The sequence below is a fragment of the Xenia sp. Carnegie-2017 genome, unplaced genomic scaffold (genome assembly GCF_021976095.1).
Source record: "Xenia sp. Carnegie-2017 unplaced genomic scaffold, XeniaSp_v1 HiC_scaffold_4, whole genome shotgun sequence".
NCBI lineage: Eukaryota > Metazoa > Cnidaria > Anthozoa > Malacalcyonacea > Xeniidae > Xenia > Xenia sp. Carnegie-2017.
This window is the reverse complement of record NW_025813504.1, coordinates 278,663-291,861: the sequence shown is the minus strand read 5'-3', so window position 1 is coordinate 291,861 and position 13,199 is coordinate 278,663. Positions and strand designations below refer to the sequence as shown.

Below are 13,199 nucleotides of genomic sequence, written 5' to 3'. Positions count from 1 at the left end.
ATAGTCAGTACTGTAAGTAATGCATTTTGCCGAGTCCCAGTCAATGTAGTGCTTTGTGATTCGGTGATGTTCGGCAATGTGATTAGTTTTGTCTTGTTTCTTAGTAGCTCGTTTGTGTTCAGTAAGTCTTATGTTTAAGTTCCTGCCAGTTTCCCCGATATAGGAGGCGTGGCAGTCGGAGCAGTTTATTTTGTAAACTGCACCTTGTCGTTCGTTGGGTTGTTCTTTGTCCTTTATGTTCGTTAGCACTTGGCGTAACGTTGTGATTGGTTTATGTGCGACACGTATGTTGTATGGTCGTAAGATACGCAAGATACTCTCAGACGTACCTTTGATGTAAGGTATCGTTGCTGTTGTCACTGAGTTGTTCGTTTTGTTGGGTTCGTTGAGTTTGTAGGTGTTGCGTTTCATAAAGTCAGAGTCATAGTTGTTTTTGTCAAAAACACGTTTGAGATAGTTGTTTTCGTTTTGTAGAGCGTCCGGTGAATCACATATGATTTTTGCACGTATTGTTAATGTTCTAATTGTGGTGGCTTTGTGTGATGTAGGGTTGTAAGATGATTGGTCTAGTAGTCGGTCAGTATGTGTTGGCTTGCGATAAACTGTTGTTCGTAGTTTTTGATTGTCATGTATTACCAAACAGTCGAGAACAGGAAGAGTTCCGTTTTCTTCGACATCTTTGGTAAATTGTATGTGGCTGTTCTGTGTGTTGATGTGAGTGTGAAAGTCATCAATCTCGTCTGCATGTAGTGCTGTGATTGTGTCATCTACGTAGCGATGTTTTTAGCTTAGTAACCAGGCTTTTCGTGCGATCACACATATCACGGGTTTCGTTTTTGCTTTGTTTGCTTGCAGCAATATTTTACAGTTATAAGCAAATATGTGAAAATAGTTCTAAAGATAGCAAATACCATAGTGAATGGTAAAAGTAATATAATAAATTGATAGTTCTTAAAAGAACTGTTTTAAGTAAAGAGCACTAGGACCAGAAGTTGCTAATATTTTCGTAGGCTATTATGATTGTAAGGATTTTGCCTCGTCTGGGCCTCTGGAAGTGTTGTGGTACAAACGTTACGTTGACGTTTGTCACCTTTTCCCTTTTTCGTAACGACAAAAATCGCCAATTATTTTTACATAAACTCTGTTCTCTTCACCCTTCTTTAAATTATACGTCTGAACAGGAATCAAATTGTCAGTTAGCGTTTTTGGATGTTCTTGTCCATAAACGCAATGGTCAATTCCTTACAAGAATTCATCGCAAGGCAACTTTTACGGGTTTGTACACATGCTTTGACGCTTTTTCTTCACACAGAGAAAAGATTTATTTAGTAAAGTGTTTAATAAAGCGAACGCTTAGACTGTCCTCAGAAGAGTTCATTTAGAATCATTTAAGAAATCTTTCAGTTACGCGTCATGGAGGCTGTTTTAATTAAGTTAACCAATCCGTCCTCTGCCGACAAAAGGATTATGTTTTTAATTTATCTCTGTTTTGAGCGTCATCTCCCCTTTTTGAGATGACGTACACTCTTTCTTGGCATTATAAATATCGAGAAATTGTAAATTTTCATTTAGCAGACGTTGACACCTGAGGAGTAGTCTGCCGAAATGCATCGTGTCGTTTAATTTAGAACTATTGGGTTAGTGTTCGTTACTTAAAACAGTTCTTTTAAGGACTATCAAATTATTACGTTATTTTCAGATTTGTCACCACGACAAAGTCTCTATTTTATTATTTAAGCAAATATTTCGAAACGCGGAGAAACTTGATCTAATGAAGAAGTGATGGTACTTATTTCTATTTGGGTGTCTGAAGAAATACAAAAGAAACTAAGTACTACGCACAAAAATGCAGATGTTTACAAAAAAATAATATCATTTCGACATTTCTTTCGTTGGCGATTTTAATTTCAAAAGAAATCAGCAGGGCTGAATGTTTGAATATTACCCACCACCTTCCCTCCCCAATTAGCGCTCTAGTTTCGCCTCTGCATGCATTATACCAATAATACTTTATCAGAACTGAATGCTTTAATGAGTGATTTATAAAATGGTTGCAATTAAGTTGATGGGCTTTCAATTACTATCCAAATCATTTGGGCAATGACAGAGTTTTAGTTATTTCAAATTAATCGATTTTCTTGTTTTGATAATCTTTAAAAGTAATATTTTTACTCCAATTTCAGAATTGCAGTGGAAATGCGTTGATGAATCAACTAAACATAACAATTGATTTTAAAAATGATTAAATATGGATTAGAACCCAAAGTCAAGGTTGATCATATAAGCGTAGTGCGTGTAATTTTTTCCGGAGAATTTTCATCGGCAAACGAATTGATGGAACTCGTGTTTATCTTGGACTGGGAAAAGATGACTATGGAAAAGCAGTGAAACGAATACTTCGTGATATCTGCATTGGGCTTACACAACAAGAAAAGAAAATTTTCAAAGACATCATCGAAAAAAAATCGAAGGATGTTGTGAATTATTTTTACTTAGAAGAAGACATTACATCAGAATATGTTTATTTAATACTCGACCTGTGTGAAGAATCGCTGGAGGATTTTGTTCAATCGGAATGAAATAGTTTGGCTTATCTTCAAAAATCGCTTCCCAAAATTCTCAGACAATTTTTAAAAGGTTTAGCTCATCTTCACAGCGACCCACATCCTATTCTTCATCTGGATTTAAAGCCTTCTAATGTTTTCCGAGACGCACAGGGCAAATTTTTGACTTCGAATTTGTATGAGTCGAATTTTGAAGAATGAATCTAACACATTAAAAACATCCAGAACTGATCCAGTCTCTTTCAGTCTCTTTTTAGTTACAGTTAACAAGAAATAATTTTAAACTTTTACCAGGAAGAATTCGATTAGAATGATAATAGGAAAATATAAATAGACAAATTCTCCGTATCGCTAGTATCGAATGAACAAAGATCTTTTTCTTGTTATTTTAAATAGTTGCATCTTAAATAGTTATGCAATTAAGTGTGTCATTGACACGCGTAATATCATTTACCATTTGAACATTTACAAGGAAAAATTCGATTAGAATGATAATAGGAAAGTAAAAATAGACAAATTCTCGGTATCGCTTGTATCGAATGAACAAAGATCTTTTTCTTTTTATTTTAAATAGTTGCATCTTAAATAGTTATGCAATGAAGTGTGTCATTGACACGCGTAATATCATTTACCATTTGAACATTTACCAGGAAGAATTCGATTAGAATGATAATAAGAAAATAAAAATAGACAAATTCTCGGTATCCCTAGTATTGAATGAACAAAGATCTTTTTCTTGTTATTTTAAATAGATGCATCTTAAATAGTTATGCAATTAAGTGTGTCATTGACACGCGTAATATCACATTTTTCAATGAATTCTTGCACTTTAGATGAACGGACTATTCTAAATTCTAATACTGTATATCTTACATGCCAACACCCTTAAAGGTTTTTTTCTTCTCATTAGGTGTTGCATGGTAGCGCCTTGTTTGATTCGGTTGTCCAAATTTAGAATTTCATGTATTTTTTTTTAGATCTAGTCGACTGCAATCAATGGTTAATCACAAACATTAAACAGTTATACTATAAAACGTTCCATTTGCTGTGATTACAATAAGCGGATTGTGTTTTGTTTAATACATTTAAATTTCTTGGTAGAGATTAGTACGGAAAAAAGTAACTTCCAATTTTGTTCACATTGACAAAGACCCCATTGCCTTACTGAGTTTAAGGTGTCCCTGATTGTGCTAGCTTTATCATAATTGGTGAAAGTAGACCATTGCACTTAATATGTTTTAAATCAAGTTTATAAAGATGAAACTTGACGATAGTAGTCTTTTCTATACCTTGTTATAGCTACCTTGTTGCTGTGACAATTTTTTTGTGATTTTGTTGTTTTGTTGGGTAATCATAATTTTTAGAATCTGTGAATAATAAGCTTTCCCCTAAGATGTAGCTACTTTGCTACTATTATGATAAATATTTTTGTTTCGACAATAATTTGTAAAAAAAATCTTATTTGGCGTGCATCAAATGATTATCGTAGATTTTTGACGATTAACTTCATACAGTTGGATGTTTTAAAACATTGATGCAAGTAACGTTTAACAAGGATGAGTACAATTTCTGAAAATTTTCTTCCTGCGTATGTTTAATTTTTATAAATTTTCATCTATGTTAAGGCTAATAATCACGGAAAGTTTCTTTGTTGACGTGTGGCGTTGAAGGTTATGATGTTATATGTAATTTAAACGCCTTAATGATTGTATATTAAAACTGTGCAAGCATTCTATTTTAATCTTTTCATTTCAACGAGGGAGAAAGACGAAGATTTGATAAATATGTATTTATGATTGCAGAATTTCCTAAGTTCGATGTATTTACCTTGGATAATACAGAATTTATAGAGTTGCCTTCAACGAATGAAAAGTTACTTCATGGATGACGGTAAGTTATATACAATCAAATTTATACGAGACCTTCGTAAATTGTGTGTTAGCTATACATGCAAAAATATGGATATATTTACCAACATTTTATCGTAGAACAAACATACACTTTATTGATCTTTTTACCTCGATAATTGTCGTCTAGAGATTTTATGTCTTTATGCACCAACTATAGATATATCTTTAAGGTTTTTTTGCGTCGAATTTTATTGACTAAAATACTGTCACACGTTTGGTGACTTTTCAATTGACAGAACGTTACGAGTCTAAAGGTGAAGAAACGGAATATTACCCCGACTATGAAAGTAAGTTATACTATCAAATTTATGTATAATTTACTTATAAATTGTATCTTCCATACGTAGTGATATACTATATAACATTCAACTTATACTCCTTGATTATTATAAGCTTCAACAATTCCAGGCTTATGTGACCAGCAAGATACTCGTACATAAACTACTATTAAAACGACGACCGGTATACAGATAAATCTTTATTTCAATGCAATGCGTCAAACGTACGGTTCTAAACGACAGAGTATAGATATTAACATAACCGACAAGGAGGCCTAAAGCCGTAATCATCGTTACCTCGTAATTTGGCCACTAAATATAAACATCCATGTACAAAAAATACACCACTATACATGAATTGTGCGCAATCTCAAAAGACCCCAAGAACCATGCTTTTATACGGGTCCCCTTTTGTTTTTCATAATAATTAGCATAATAATTAGCATAACCTAAGCTCTATGCATCTCGATCCTACAATTATGTTTTTCCTTGTTATCTCGTCATCTCAGGATATTTTACGTCTCCTTGCGCGCAACATTTTTAAGCATTTTCGATTCAAAATCCCTTCATGAGATTGTTTGTGTAAGATAATAATAATATCCATAATAACTATAAAAATAGCTTAAGAAGCATTTGTGCAAACTGGACGATTTTCCAAAGCTATAATTCACAAAGTTTAGGTGTTGAACAACACAAAATAAGTCAGTTTTAAGTTAATGTCGTCGCCAAAAAAGAGCTTGTGACAATTCAGATGAACCTTTGGCATACAAGTTTCAGGCACCGCCGAGGGTCGATAATTTGGGGGGGGGCTTATATTCATATATTCATGTTTTAATCCTTAGAAAACAATGGATTTCAAAAGATCTTAAGCCTACATGTATGTATATATGAATATTAGCCCCCCCCCCAAATTATCGATCCTCCGCGGTGCCTGTTTATTATATGTTCCTTGTCATTTTGAGTAAAAACGCGACAAAGTGTTGGATATGAATAGATCAAAATATTGTATCATTCTGATTACAAATTGTATTACAATGCGAAATAATATTGGTCAATTTTGGTAAATCTCAGCAGAAACAGATCCGTCCGTCATTTTTTCTGATCCGTTCCGCCGTTCAGTTGTTTTATTTGTTTGAATTTTGTTTCCTGAAATAAATTTAGAGGAGTTTGTAAAGATGCGTTCTGGCGGCCCCCATATGCCTTCTGGTAGTGGTGTCTCCCCTTAAAACATTCGTGGGGTATTCCCCCCTGGCTGTACCCCAGCCACAACGCCAATGGTTCGGTGTTTCATAGATATACATAGGATGGATACTTAGGCGTAGGAACAGATTTAAATTTGGGGGTGGGGTTAAAGTCGACGAGTATAGTATATACTCCACCCTTATTTTTTGAAGCTTTAGGGAGTCTAGTACAAACATTAATAATGGAGAAAGTCATGAAATCTTTATAATTTAGTTGTACTTCATTACAATACACAAAGTGCAAGTATTGTTCAAAAATTTTATTTTCACTGCACAAAACGAACGAATTTAACTAATAGCCTAAACGATTGGTCGTACTAGTTGCAAGCTACGAATTCTAGTTCAATGTCAGACTAAGATGTTTTCACTCTCTGAAGAATTAAAAATGGACCTTTGTTGTATGCATTAAATGGGTACAAAGAAGTTTATGAGCTTTACTACACATACAAGGACGTACGTTTTCATGATGTCCCTTATTGTGCTAATTCAAGTGATATCCATAATTCTCATTTGATCTTAGCATAAATTTTGCTCGTTTGCGGTCTTTACTAAATCTGACAGTATTGATATTGTTTTTCTTCTTAAGACAATTTCTACTTCGTTCTTGAACTTTCTGTAGTTTGTGTGATGGGTACATAACATAAAACCTCTATATGCATCTATCACAAGCAAGTATTTATTGAAGATGGCATCATGAGATGTTGAAACATGTTTATTTTAAAAAACTTGTCGTATTAATTACCGTTATCACTTCGCTTGATTTCCTTTTTTTACAAATATTTTCAATGTTTCAATTCAAGCATTCATGGAAAATAGTCTGCTTAAGGAGGCATATACAGTAAAACTTTTACTAAAATTATGAGAGAAAATACTTTGGATGAAATTGATAGTGGTGCAAACAAGGGTGAAGTTGAATATAACGTAAAAACAGACAAAGTTCATATTTTTGGGTTAGAAGATCATGCCTCTGTTGAAGAGAGTAATGTTGACAATAGAAACAGGTTACAAATGTCTCGTGAAACCCTTCATCATGCTGGCGTATCAGCGAATCAAAGTCGTGAAGCTAAAGAGTCGTGTGGACGACGTGATTCGTGTTTCCCACGAGAATCGTGGATCTAATGTGGGACGAGTTGCTAATGAGTATCGTGTTGTTGAAGAATGGAAGTCTTCTTCAGAGTTTCATGAAAACAGAAAAAAGGAAAGTGGTAATTTCAATGTGGATGATAAATATGGAGAATATGTGAAGCTAAAGTCTAATGCTCCACTACATACAGAGAGGTTACAGCCAATCAACTTCTCTTCCAAGGAGACAGGCGCAATGACGTCACGTAGTATGGCGTCACATGATCACCGTTCAAGATACATGATGCCCAGTGATTCAGTGAGAAATTATACCAACATGGGTTACAGTCAATATGGCGATGATGTGTCTAGTGTTCATCATCAAAAACCTGTTGTTGTTGTGAGAACATTTAATCATCCAGGAAAGTCGTACTCTTACAGGTCAGTTGTACTAACGCAGGTCAGCAGCACTATTATAGGTCAGTTGTACTACCACAGAGCAGTTATACTATTACAGCTTGGTTGCAGTACTAGTCACTGACTTGAATTCAACTGCACACGTAATCCTACTCTGTTATTCATTCACCTCCAATGGCTTACTATGCTTAATTTTATCAAACACACACGTTGTCTTTCAGGGATGTATTGCTATCGCTAATTAAGGGGGGGGCTCTTGTTCACTTATGCATGTTATAGATCCGTAGATAACAATACATTTCAAAAGATAGTAAAGTAATTCAGCATGTCATGAATATATGAATAAGACCCCCAATTAGCGATAGCAATACATCCCTGTTGTCTTCTCCTTTGGTTTTTAAAGTTTCTAAAATTACCATTGCTCTTTGTAGACAAAGGAGATCATTGCCAAGAAACCGCTCATGACTGAACTACAAAAAATCTTTTAAATCTTCGACGACTCGCAAACGAAAACTTTTACCATCTGCCTGGACAATAAAGGCTGAAACACACTGTGCAGTCGCTTTAGTCGCGCGACTAAAACTACCAAATTGCGCGGTCACTAAGCTAGTAGTTTTAGTCGCGAGTCTAGTCGCTTTGGAAGTTTAGCATGTTGATTTTTTGACCTTGGTCGCTTCAGTCGCTTGCCTGTGATTGGTTATTTCCTTGCTCAAAATGCTAATTTCGAAGTTAACGTGAACAAAGATGGCTGGTTACGAAGAAGTGCTCATAAATTCTTTTCGCAATTTTCCAGTATTATTTGATCTTGCGGACAGAAATTATAAAAATGAGCCGATGAGAGTGAATGCGTGGCATCAAATTCTAGACGATCTGAGAACTGTTGGCTTTACAGGAACAGGTAAGGAGCAATTTATTTATCTTTGATATTTTTCAGTGATGCCGTGATAAGACATGTTGTTTGTTGAAATTTGGATTGTTTGAGATATTGAGCATAATTTTGTTTTATCAATTTTATCAGTTGAGGAGCTCAAGGCAAAAATGAAAAGCCTTAGGGACGTATACGTCAGATACAAAAAGAAAAATGATGCTGCCATAAAATCAGGAGCTCCAGCCTCATCCACACCATCATGGGAGTTTTGGGGTTTGATGACAATGGTTGGACGATTACAGAAAGCGTGAACGGTAAGGCATACATATTAACATTAATGTCTCCTGTTATTATTGTGTTACTGTATAGGGCTGAATGTGTAAAGTAGCATTATGATCGTGGGTTTCAAAAGTGTTAATTCTTTATATAGAACATCACTAACATGTCTGTCACTGTAATTGAAGATGAATCAGTCAATGAAGTTACAGATGAAAGTAACAGCATTGATACATTGACACTCGAAGTAGATGATCTGGAGAGCAGTCAGTTTTCTGAAGCAGTCGATCCAACTTCGCACTCAATCATATTCCAACCCATATCATCACCATCATATATTTCATCCACCTCAGCTTCATCATCTAGAGCAGCAACACCATCGGCACCACCTCCACGATCAAAAAAACGAGAAAGAAAGCTCAAGATGATGGTCCTAACGAATACCAGCTGCGGTTGCTGAGCAGTTTGGAAAAAATTACTCAACAATCAGCATCTCCCCCAACTGAATCATCAATGGACGAGTATGAACATTTGGCAGAAGCATAGCTTTACAAATCAGAAAGCTTCCTTCTGATTACCTTAAAGCACTGGCTAAAAAAAGAATCCAGGATGTTCTTTTTGACATTGAATATAATGAAAAATAATGGTGCTTTATCTATATTACAACAAAAAAGTAAAATAAAATTATATCAATGAGTTCTTTTCACATATTCTTGCTGCCATGAAAGTTGACCAACTTCTGAATTAAAATACATGGCAAATAATGGTTGTTTTAAGTATTCGCCACTTGGATACCATTATACCTGATACAAATATCAATTGAAGAGAATATTGAAAAGTGTTTGATTCAAAACTCCATAAAGAAAATGAGCATGTAAATACAAACCAAAGGTGTTTTCTATTGTTCGCCGAGCTCTTGACAATCTGTAGTTGAAAACTCTCTTTTGAAGGCAATCCAGTACCCTTCCTGGATAAGGTTGCATCATCCAGGTTTTAAGAGGAAATGCCTCATCTGCAACCACAGTATAGGGAAGGCTTTCATTTGTTCCTGGTAAAGGCTCATCAGCAGGTAGATGCATCTCACCTATCAAATAAAATTTGTAAGGTGAATACTACTTTCAACACTGAATACTTTAAAGAGATATGATACCATTTAAAAAAGCTGATCCAAATTGTGAATTAGCAAAAACTCCCCCATCACTCCATCTTCCAGCTTCACCAATATCCACAAAGATAAATTTGTACTGGGAATCGCACAAAGCCATTAACACCAAGGAAAAGTGTTTTTTATAATTGAAATATAAAGATCCAGAGTTTCTCAGAGCCTGAATAGCGTTATGTTTTCCATCTAGTGCTCCAATGCAGTTTGGAAAATTCCATGTATAAGCAAATCTGAAAACATACAACAAACAATGATGCAGTGTCACTACAAGTCTACAATAAAGTAACCCTTTCTCATAATCATGTTTTAACTTTACCCTTCAGATATTTTCTTCCAGTCACTAGGTTGCGAAGGAGCCTTCATGTATGTGGGGACAAGAACTCTCCAAAGTGCATTACACGTATCGTAAACAACCGCACGAACTGTGCTAGCCCCACGACGATAAGCAAATGCTATAGACTGTGGGCTATCACCTGTAGCCAATCTTCTTAATGTGATTGCTAGTCTTTCAGCAGGTCCAACTGATTGCCTCATTTGAGTATCTTGCCTACGAAGAGATGGACCAACCAAAGCCAGCAACTCATCAAATATTTGAGGGCTCATGCGAAATTACAGATTAAACTGCTCCTCATCGGTTCTTAGTTCTTGAACCAAGTGCAGAAAATCTCCTTGTGCTCTCCTTTGCCTGTTTAATTGACGAACCCACCACCTTTTCATTTTATCATTTTTTTTCCGTTTTTCAACCTCTTCCAGCTCGTACAAAATGCAAACAGATGCTAGTAACTTAGCCTGATGACTAGACGCCATGTTGATAGTCGCAATTTGGTCGCATGCTCGCTTTTGCATGTGTGTTTCTGACGTTCAAGCGCGTTCTAATGCGCGCGCATCAATTCGCTTTAGTCGCGCGACCAAAGCGACTGCACAGTGTGTTTCAGCCTTAAACCTTCGAAATTCGCCTCCAAGACATGAAAACCGTCCAAAACTATCCCATGCTAAAAATGCTAAAACCTCGACTTATTACAAAGCTTCTGGTCGATCGCAACTCAGCTCACATTCAGATGCGTCAGAGGTAGATTATAAATCATCGCCTGCCTTCAAGACCAAATTAAGGATCAAAATTTTCAAGCAATTTATTCCGACAAAAAGTGGGAAGAGAAATCACATGACCCAGAAATCATGTCCATTGTCAGTGGCAGTGAGTTTTCTGAATTCTTACCCACTCCTCCACGGCCAAGCGACAGCCAATCAGATATCTCTACGGATGGATATTCCCGTGGTAGTTATAAATCATTTAAAAACAAACTTGAAAGAAACGTTAAAGAAAACAGGGAGGTTGTTGTTGAAGACAGAAGTCAATCAGATCAACAAAAACATAATGAATCATTTAAAGAAACTTTTGAGGTATTTATATGTAAAATAAAGTAAATGTATTTGATTTTTTTTTGTTTATCCTTGCACTGCTATGGGTCTATTCTATTTACTTAAGTTTCAAAAATCTTTCACATCATTGCTTTAGATTGTCTTTCATCATACAACATTTTCTGTTTTTCTATAAACAGCGTTTACGAAATGGCGAGACGCGTGAGAGTAATGGAAACGAAAGTAGAAAAATCGTTTGCTCATTTAATAAAGAAACGAGCAATTCATCGTGGACTCATAATGACAGCGGTTTTAGAAAGAAACATCATGTGCCAATAAATGGTGTTCAAGTCCTACCACCAGAACCAGTTTTTATTCAGTTTGAAAGTAGCGATGAGGAGAAAGAAAATTAAAGTTGATTGTTTTATTAACAAGCTTTTTTAGACTTATAAATGGTTCACTTTATATGGTGAATTAACTATCTATGTAATAACTTTCTATCTATTTTTCATACATTTGAAGGACATTTTAAATCCACAAATTATTCATTCTCCCCCCTCCCCCCATGGAGAACATAAAGCATTTTTTCAAAAAAATGTACTTCCTACTGTTATTTTGAAATTTTTACATTGTTAAAATAATCTTTTTTATGACGACATTGCAAACAAGGCGTTATTATTGATGTTTCTTACCTGACGGAAAACGTTATAGAAATACACTTGTTGAAATACCTATTGGAAACTGTGATCGGAGATCAGTGGTTTATCTGTAAGTTTACCAGACTTTGTTATATTGTATTCTTTACATGATTAAAGGCTGATATTCTTTAAAAATACTCGAGTTTGTGATTTCTTTTAGGGTGTATATATTAACAACATTAAGAAAATTATATTGCGTCAGACGTTAATTTTCATTGCCGAAAGTTTGTGTATGTAACTTATTTATAACTCCCTTTACAAATACTCCGATTTTGTATAGAAGTAAAGATTTTCTACCCATCACGCATAAAAACATAAAGTTTGTAGGCAGTAACTATACGGACTTAAACAATTCTATAGCATTAAAGTGTTTTTTCTGCTGCGTTTTTAATCATAATTAAACTTTCATACATACAGAATGTCGACAATGTTATATTTAACGTTTTCACGATGCTTTAGCTTTGTTAGCGTGTATATTTTCTCTTCTTCATGATAATTTTATGAACTACGTTGGCGGAAGTGGACACGCAAGCAAATTGTATTATGAGAAATATAATTCTTGAGAAAACTGTTCTTGGTGTTGTCTAAATTAATTTTTTCATTTATGATATGTATGTAAACCATTTTGCATTGATACTTTAAATATTGTCATTCGTGAACATTTTCATGAAATGATTTAACAAGAAACGATTGCTTGTCTTCGATTAGCTCATCGTACAACTGAAAATGTCGGAGATGTCTTGTCCTATGTCAGATACTTCTGCATATCAAGCATTATTCTGTACATCAAACATTATCTGGATTTTCCAGCATTTGAATTAAGTTAGTCCCTTCAAGTTTGCAATCCATCACCTATATTCTGGGGGGTGAGCGCATAGTTTCAGTCTACTCTATGTTTTAAAGAGTAGCTTTATTCCTATAGACTTTGTGAACGTTAAGTAAATTACAACTATTACAAATATTGAGGATTATCGATGATCGACTTCGTATATACGTTAATGTTTGAAAAACGAAAGAAGTAAAAGTTACCGGTTCATTAAATGCACCATGCTAAGCAAAACAAGAATGATGAGAATATTGAAATGACGTGTTCTTTCGCAGTAGGATATATATGCCATTTGAATACGATATGAATAATATGTTTTTATTAATTATCTTTTCTTTTATGGCAAAGAAATGTATTGCAACGCAGCTTTCAACAGATTTTACACTGTCTTAAAGCTTTTGTTTGAGCTAAATTTGATTTAATCTTTATCTCTAACATCTGCATTCTTCAAAAATTATCATTTTCCTATCCAAGTAAAAATAAGTTTCTTTTACTGCTGGGATAATGACGATATTGAAAATCATGTTTATCGTTCAAA

The 13,199-nt window shown here is 34.8% G+C and overlaps 5 protein-coding genes across 5 annotated transcripts in view; 4 read left to right on the top strand and 1 right to left on the bottom strand.

Moving 5' to 3' along the window:
* The window catches only part of LOC124455575, a 156,514-nt gene that overhangs the window by 134,167 nt on the left and 9,148 nt on the right, over positions 1 to 13,199 (top strand). The window lies entirely within an intron of this gene.
* On the top strand, positions 8,207 to 8,679 carry LOC124455600. The gene is made up of 2 exons (XM_047006259.1): positions 8,207 to 8,370; positions 8,491 to 8,679. Exons 1-2 carry the CDS (start codon positions 8,217 to 8,219, stop codon positions 8,649 to 8,651), a joined length of 315 nt encoding a protein of 104 aa, XP_046862215.1. The 5' UTR covers positions 8,207 to 8,216; the 3' UTR covers positions 8,652 to 8,679.
* Positions 9,217 to 10,605, bottom strand: LOC124455591 (protein ALP1-like). Its single transcript, XM_047006250.1, has 4 exons — positions 10,095 to 10,605; positions 9,767 to 10,008; positions 9,503 to 9,700; positions 9,217 to 9,419 (listed from the first exon to the last, which is right to left on the bottom strand). Exons 1-4 carry the CDS (start codon positions 10,379 to 10,381, stop codon positions 9,361 to 9,363), a joined length of 786 nt encoding a protein of 261 aa, XP_046862206.1. The 5' UTR covers positions 10,382 to 10,605; the 3' UTR covers positions 9,217 to 9,360.
* LOC124455597 lies at positions 10,877 to 11,750 on the top strand. Its single transcript, XM_047006256.1, has 2 exons — positions 10,877 to 11,179; positions 11,338 to 11,750. Exons 1-2 carry the CDS (start codon positions 10,955 to 10,957, stop codon positions 11,548 to 11,550), a joined length of 438 nt encoding a protein of 145 aa, XP_046862212.1. The 5' UTR covers positions 10,877 to 10,954; the 3' UTR covers positions 11,551 to 11,750.
* The window catches only part of LOC124455578 (serine/threonine-protein kinase/endoribonuclease ire-1-like), a 261,076-nt gene continuing 259,763 nt past the window's right edge, over positions 11,887 to 13,199 (top strand). The window contains exon 1 of the mRNA XM_047006221.1: positions 11,887 to 11,905. The gene's annotated coding sequence lies outside the window, so the exon portion shown is untranslated. The remainder of the gene's footprint in view (positions 11,906 to 13,199) is intronic.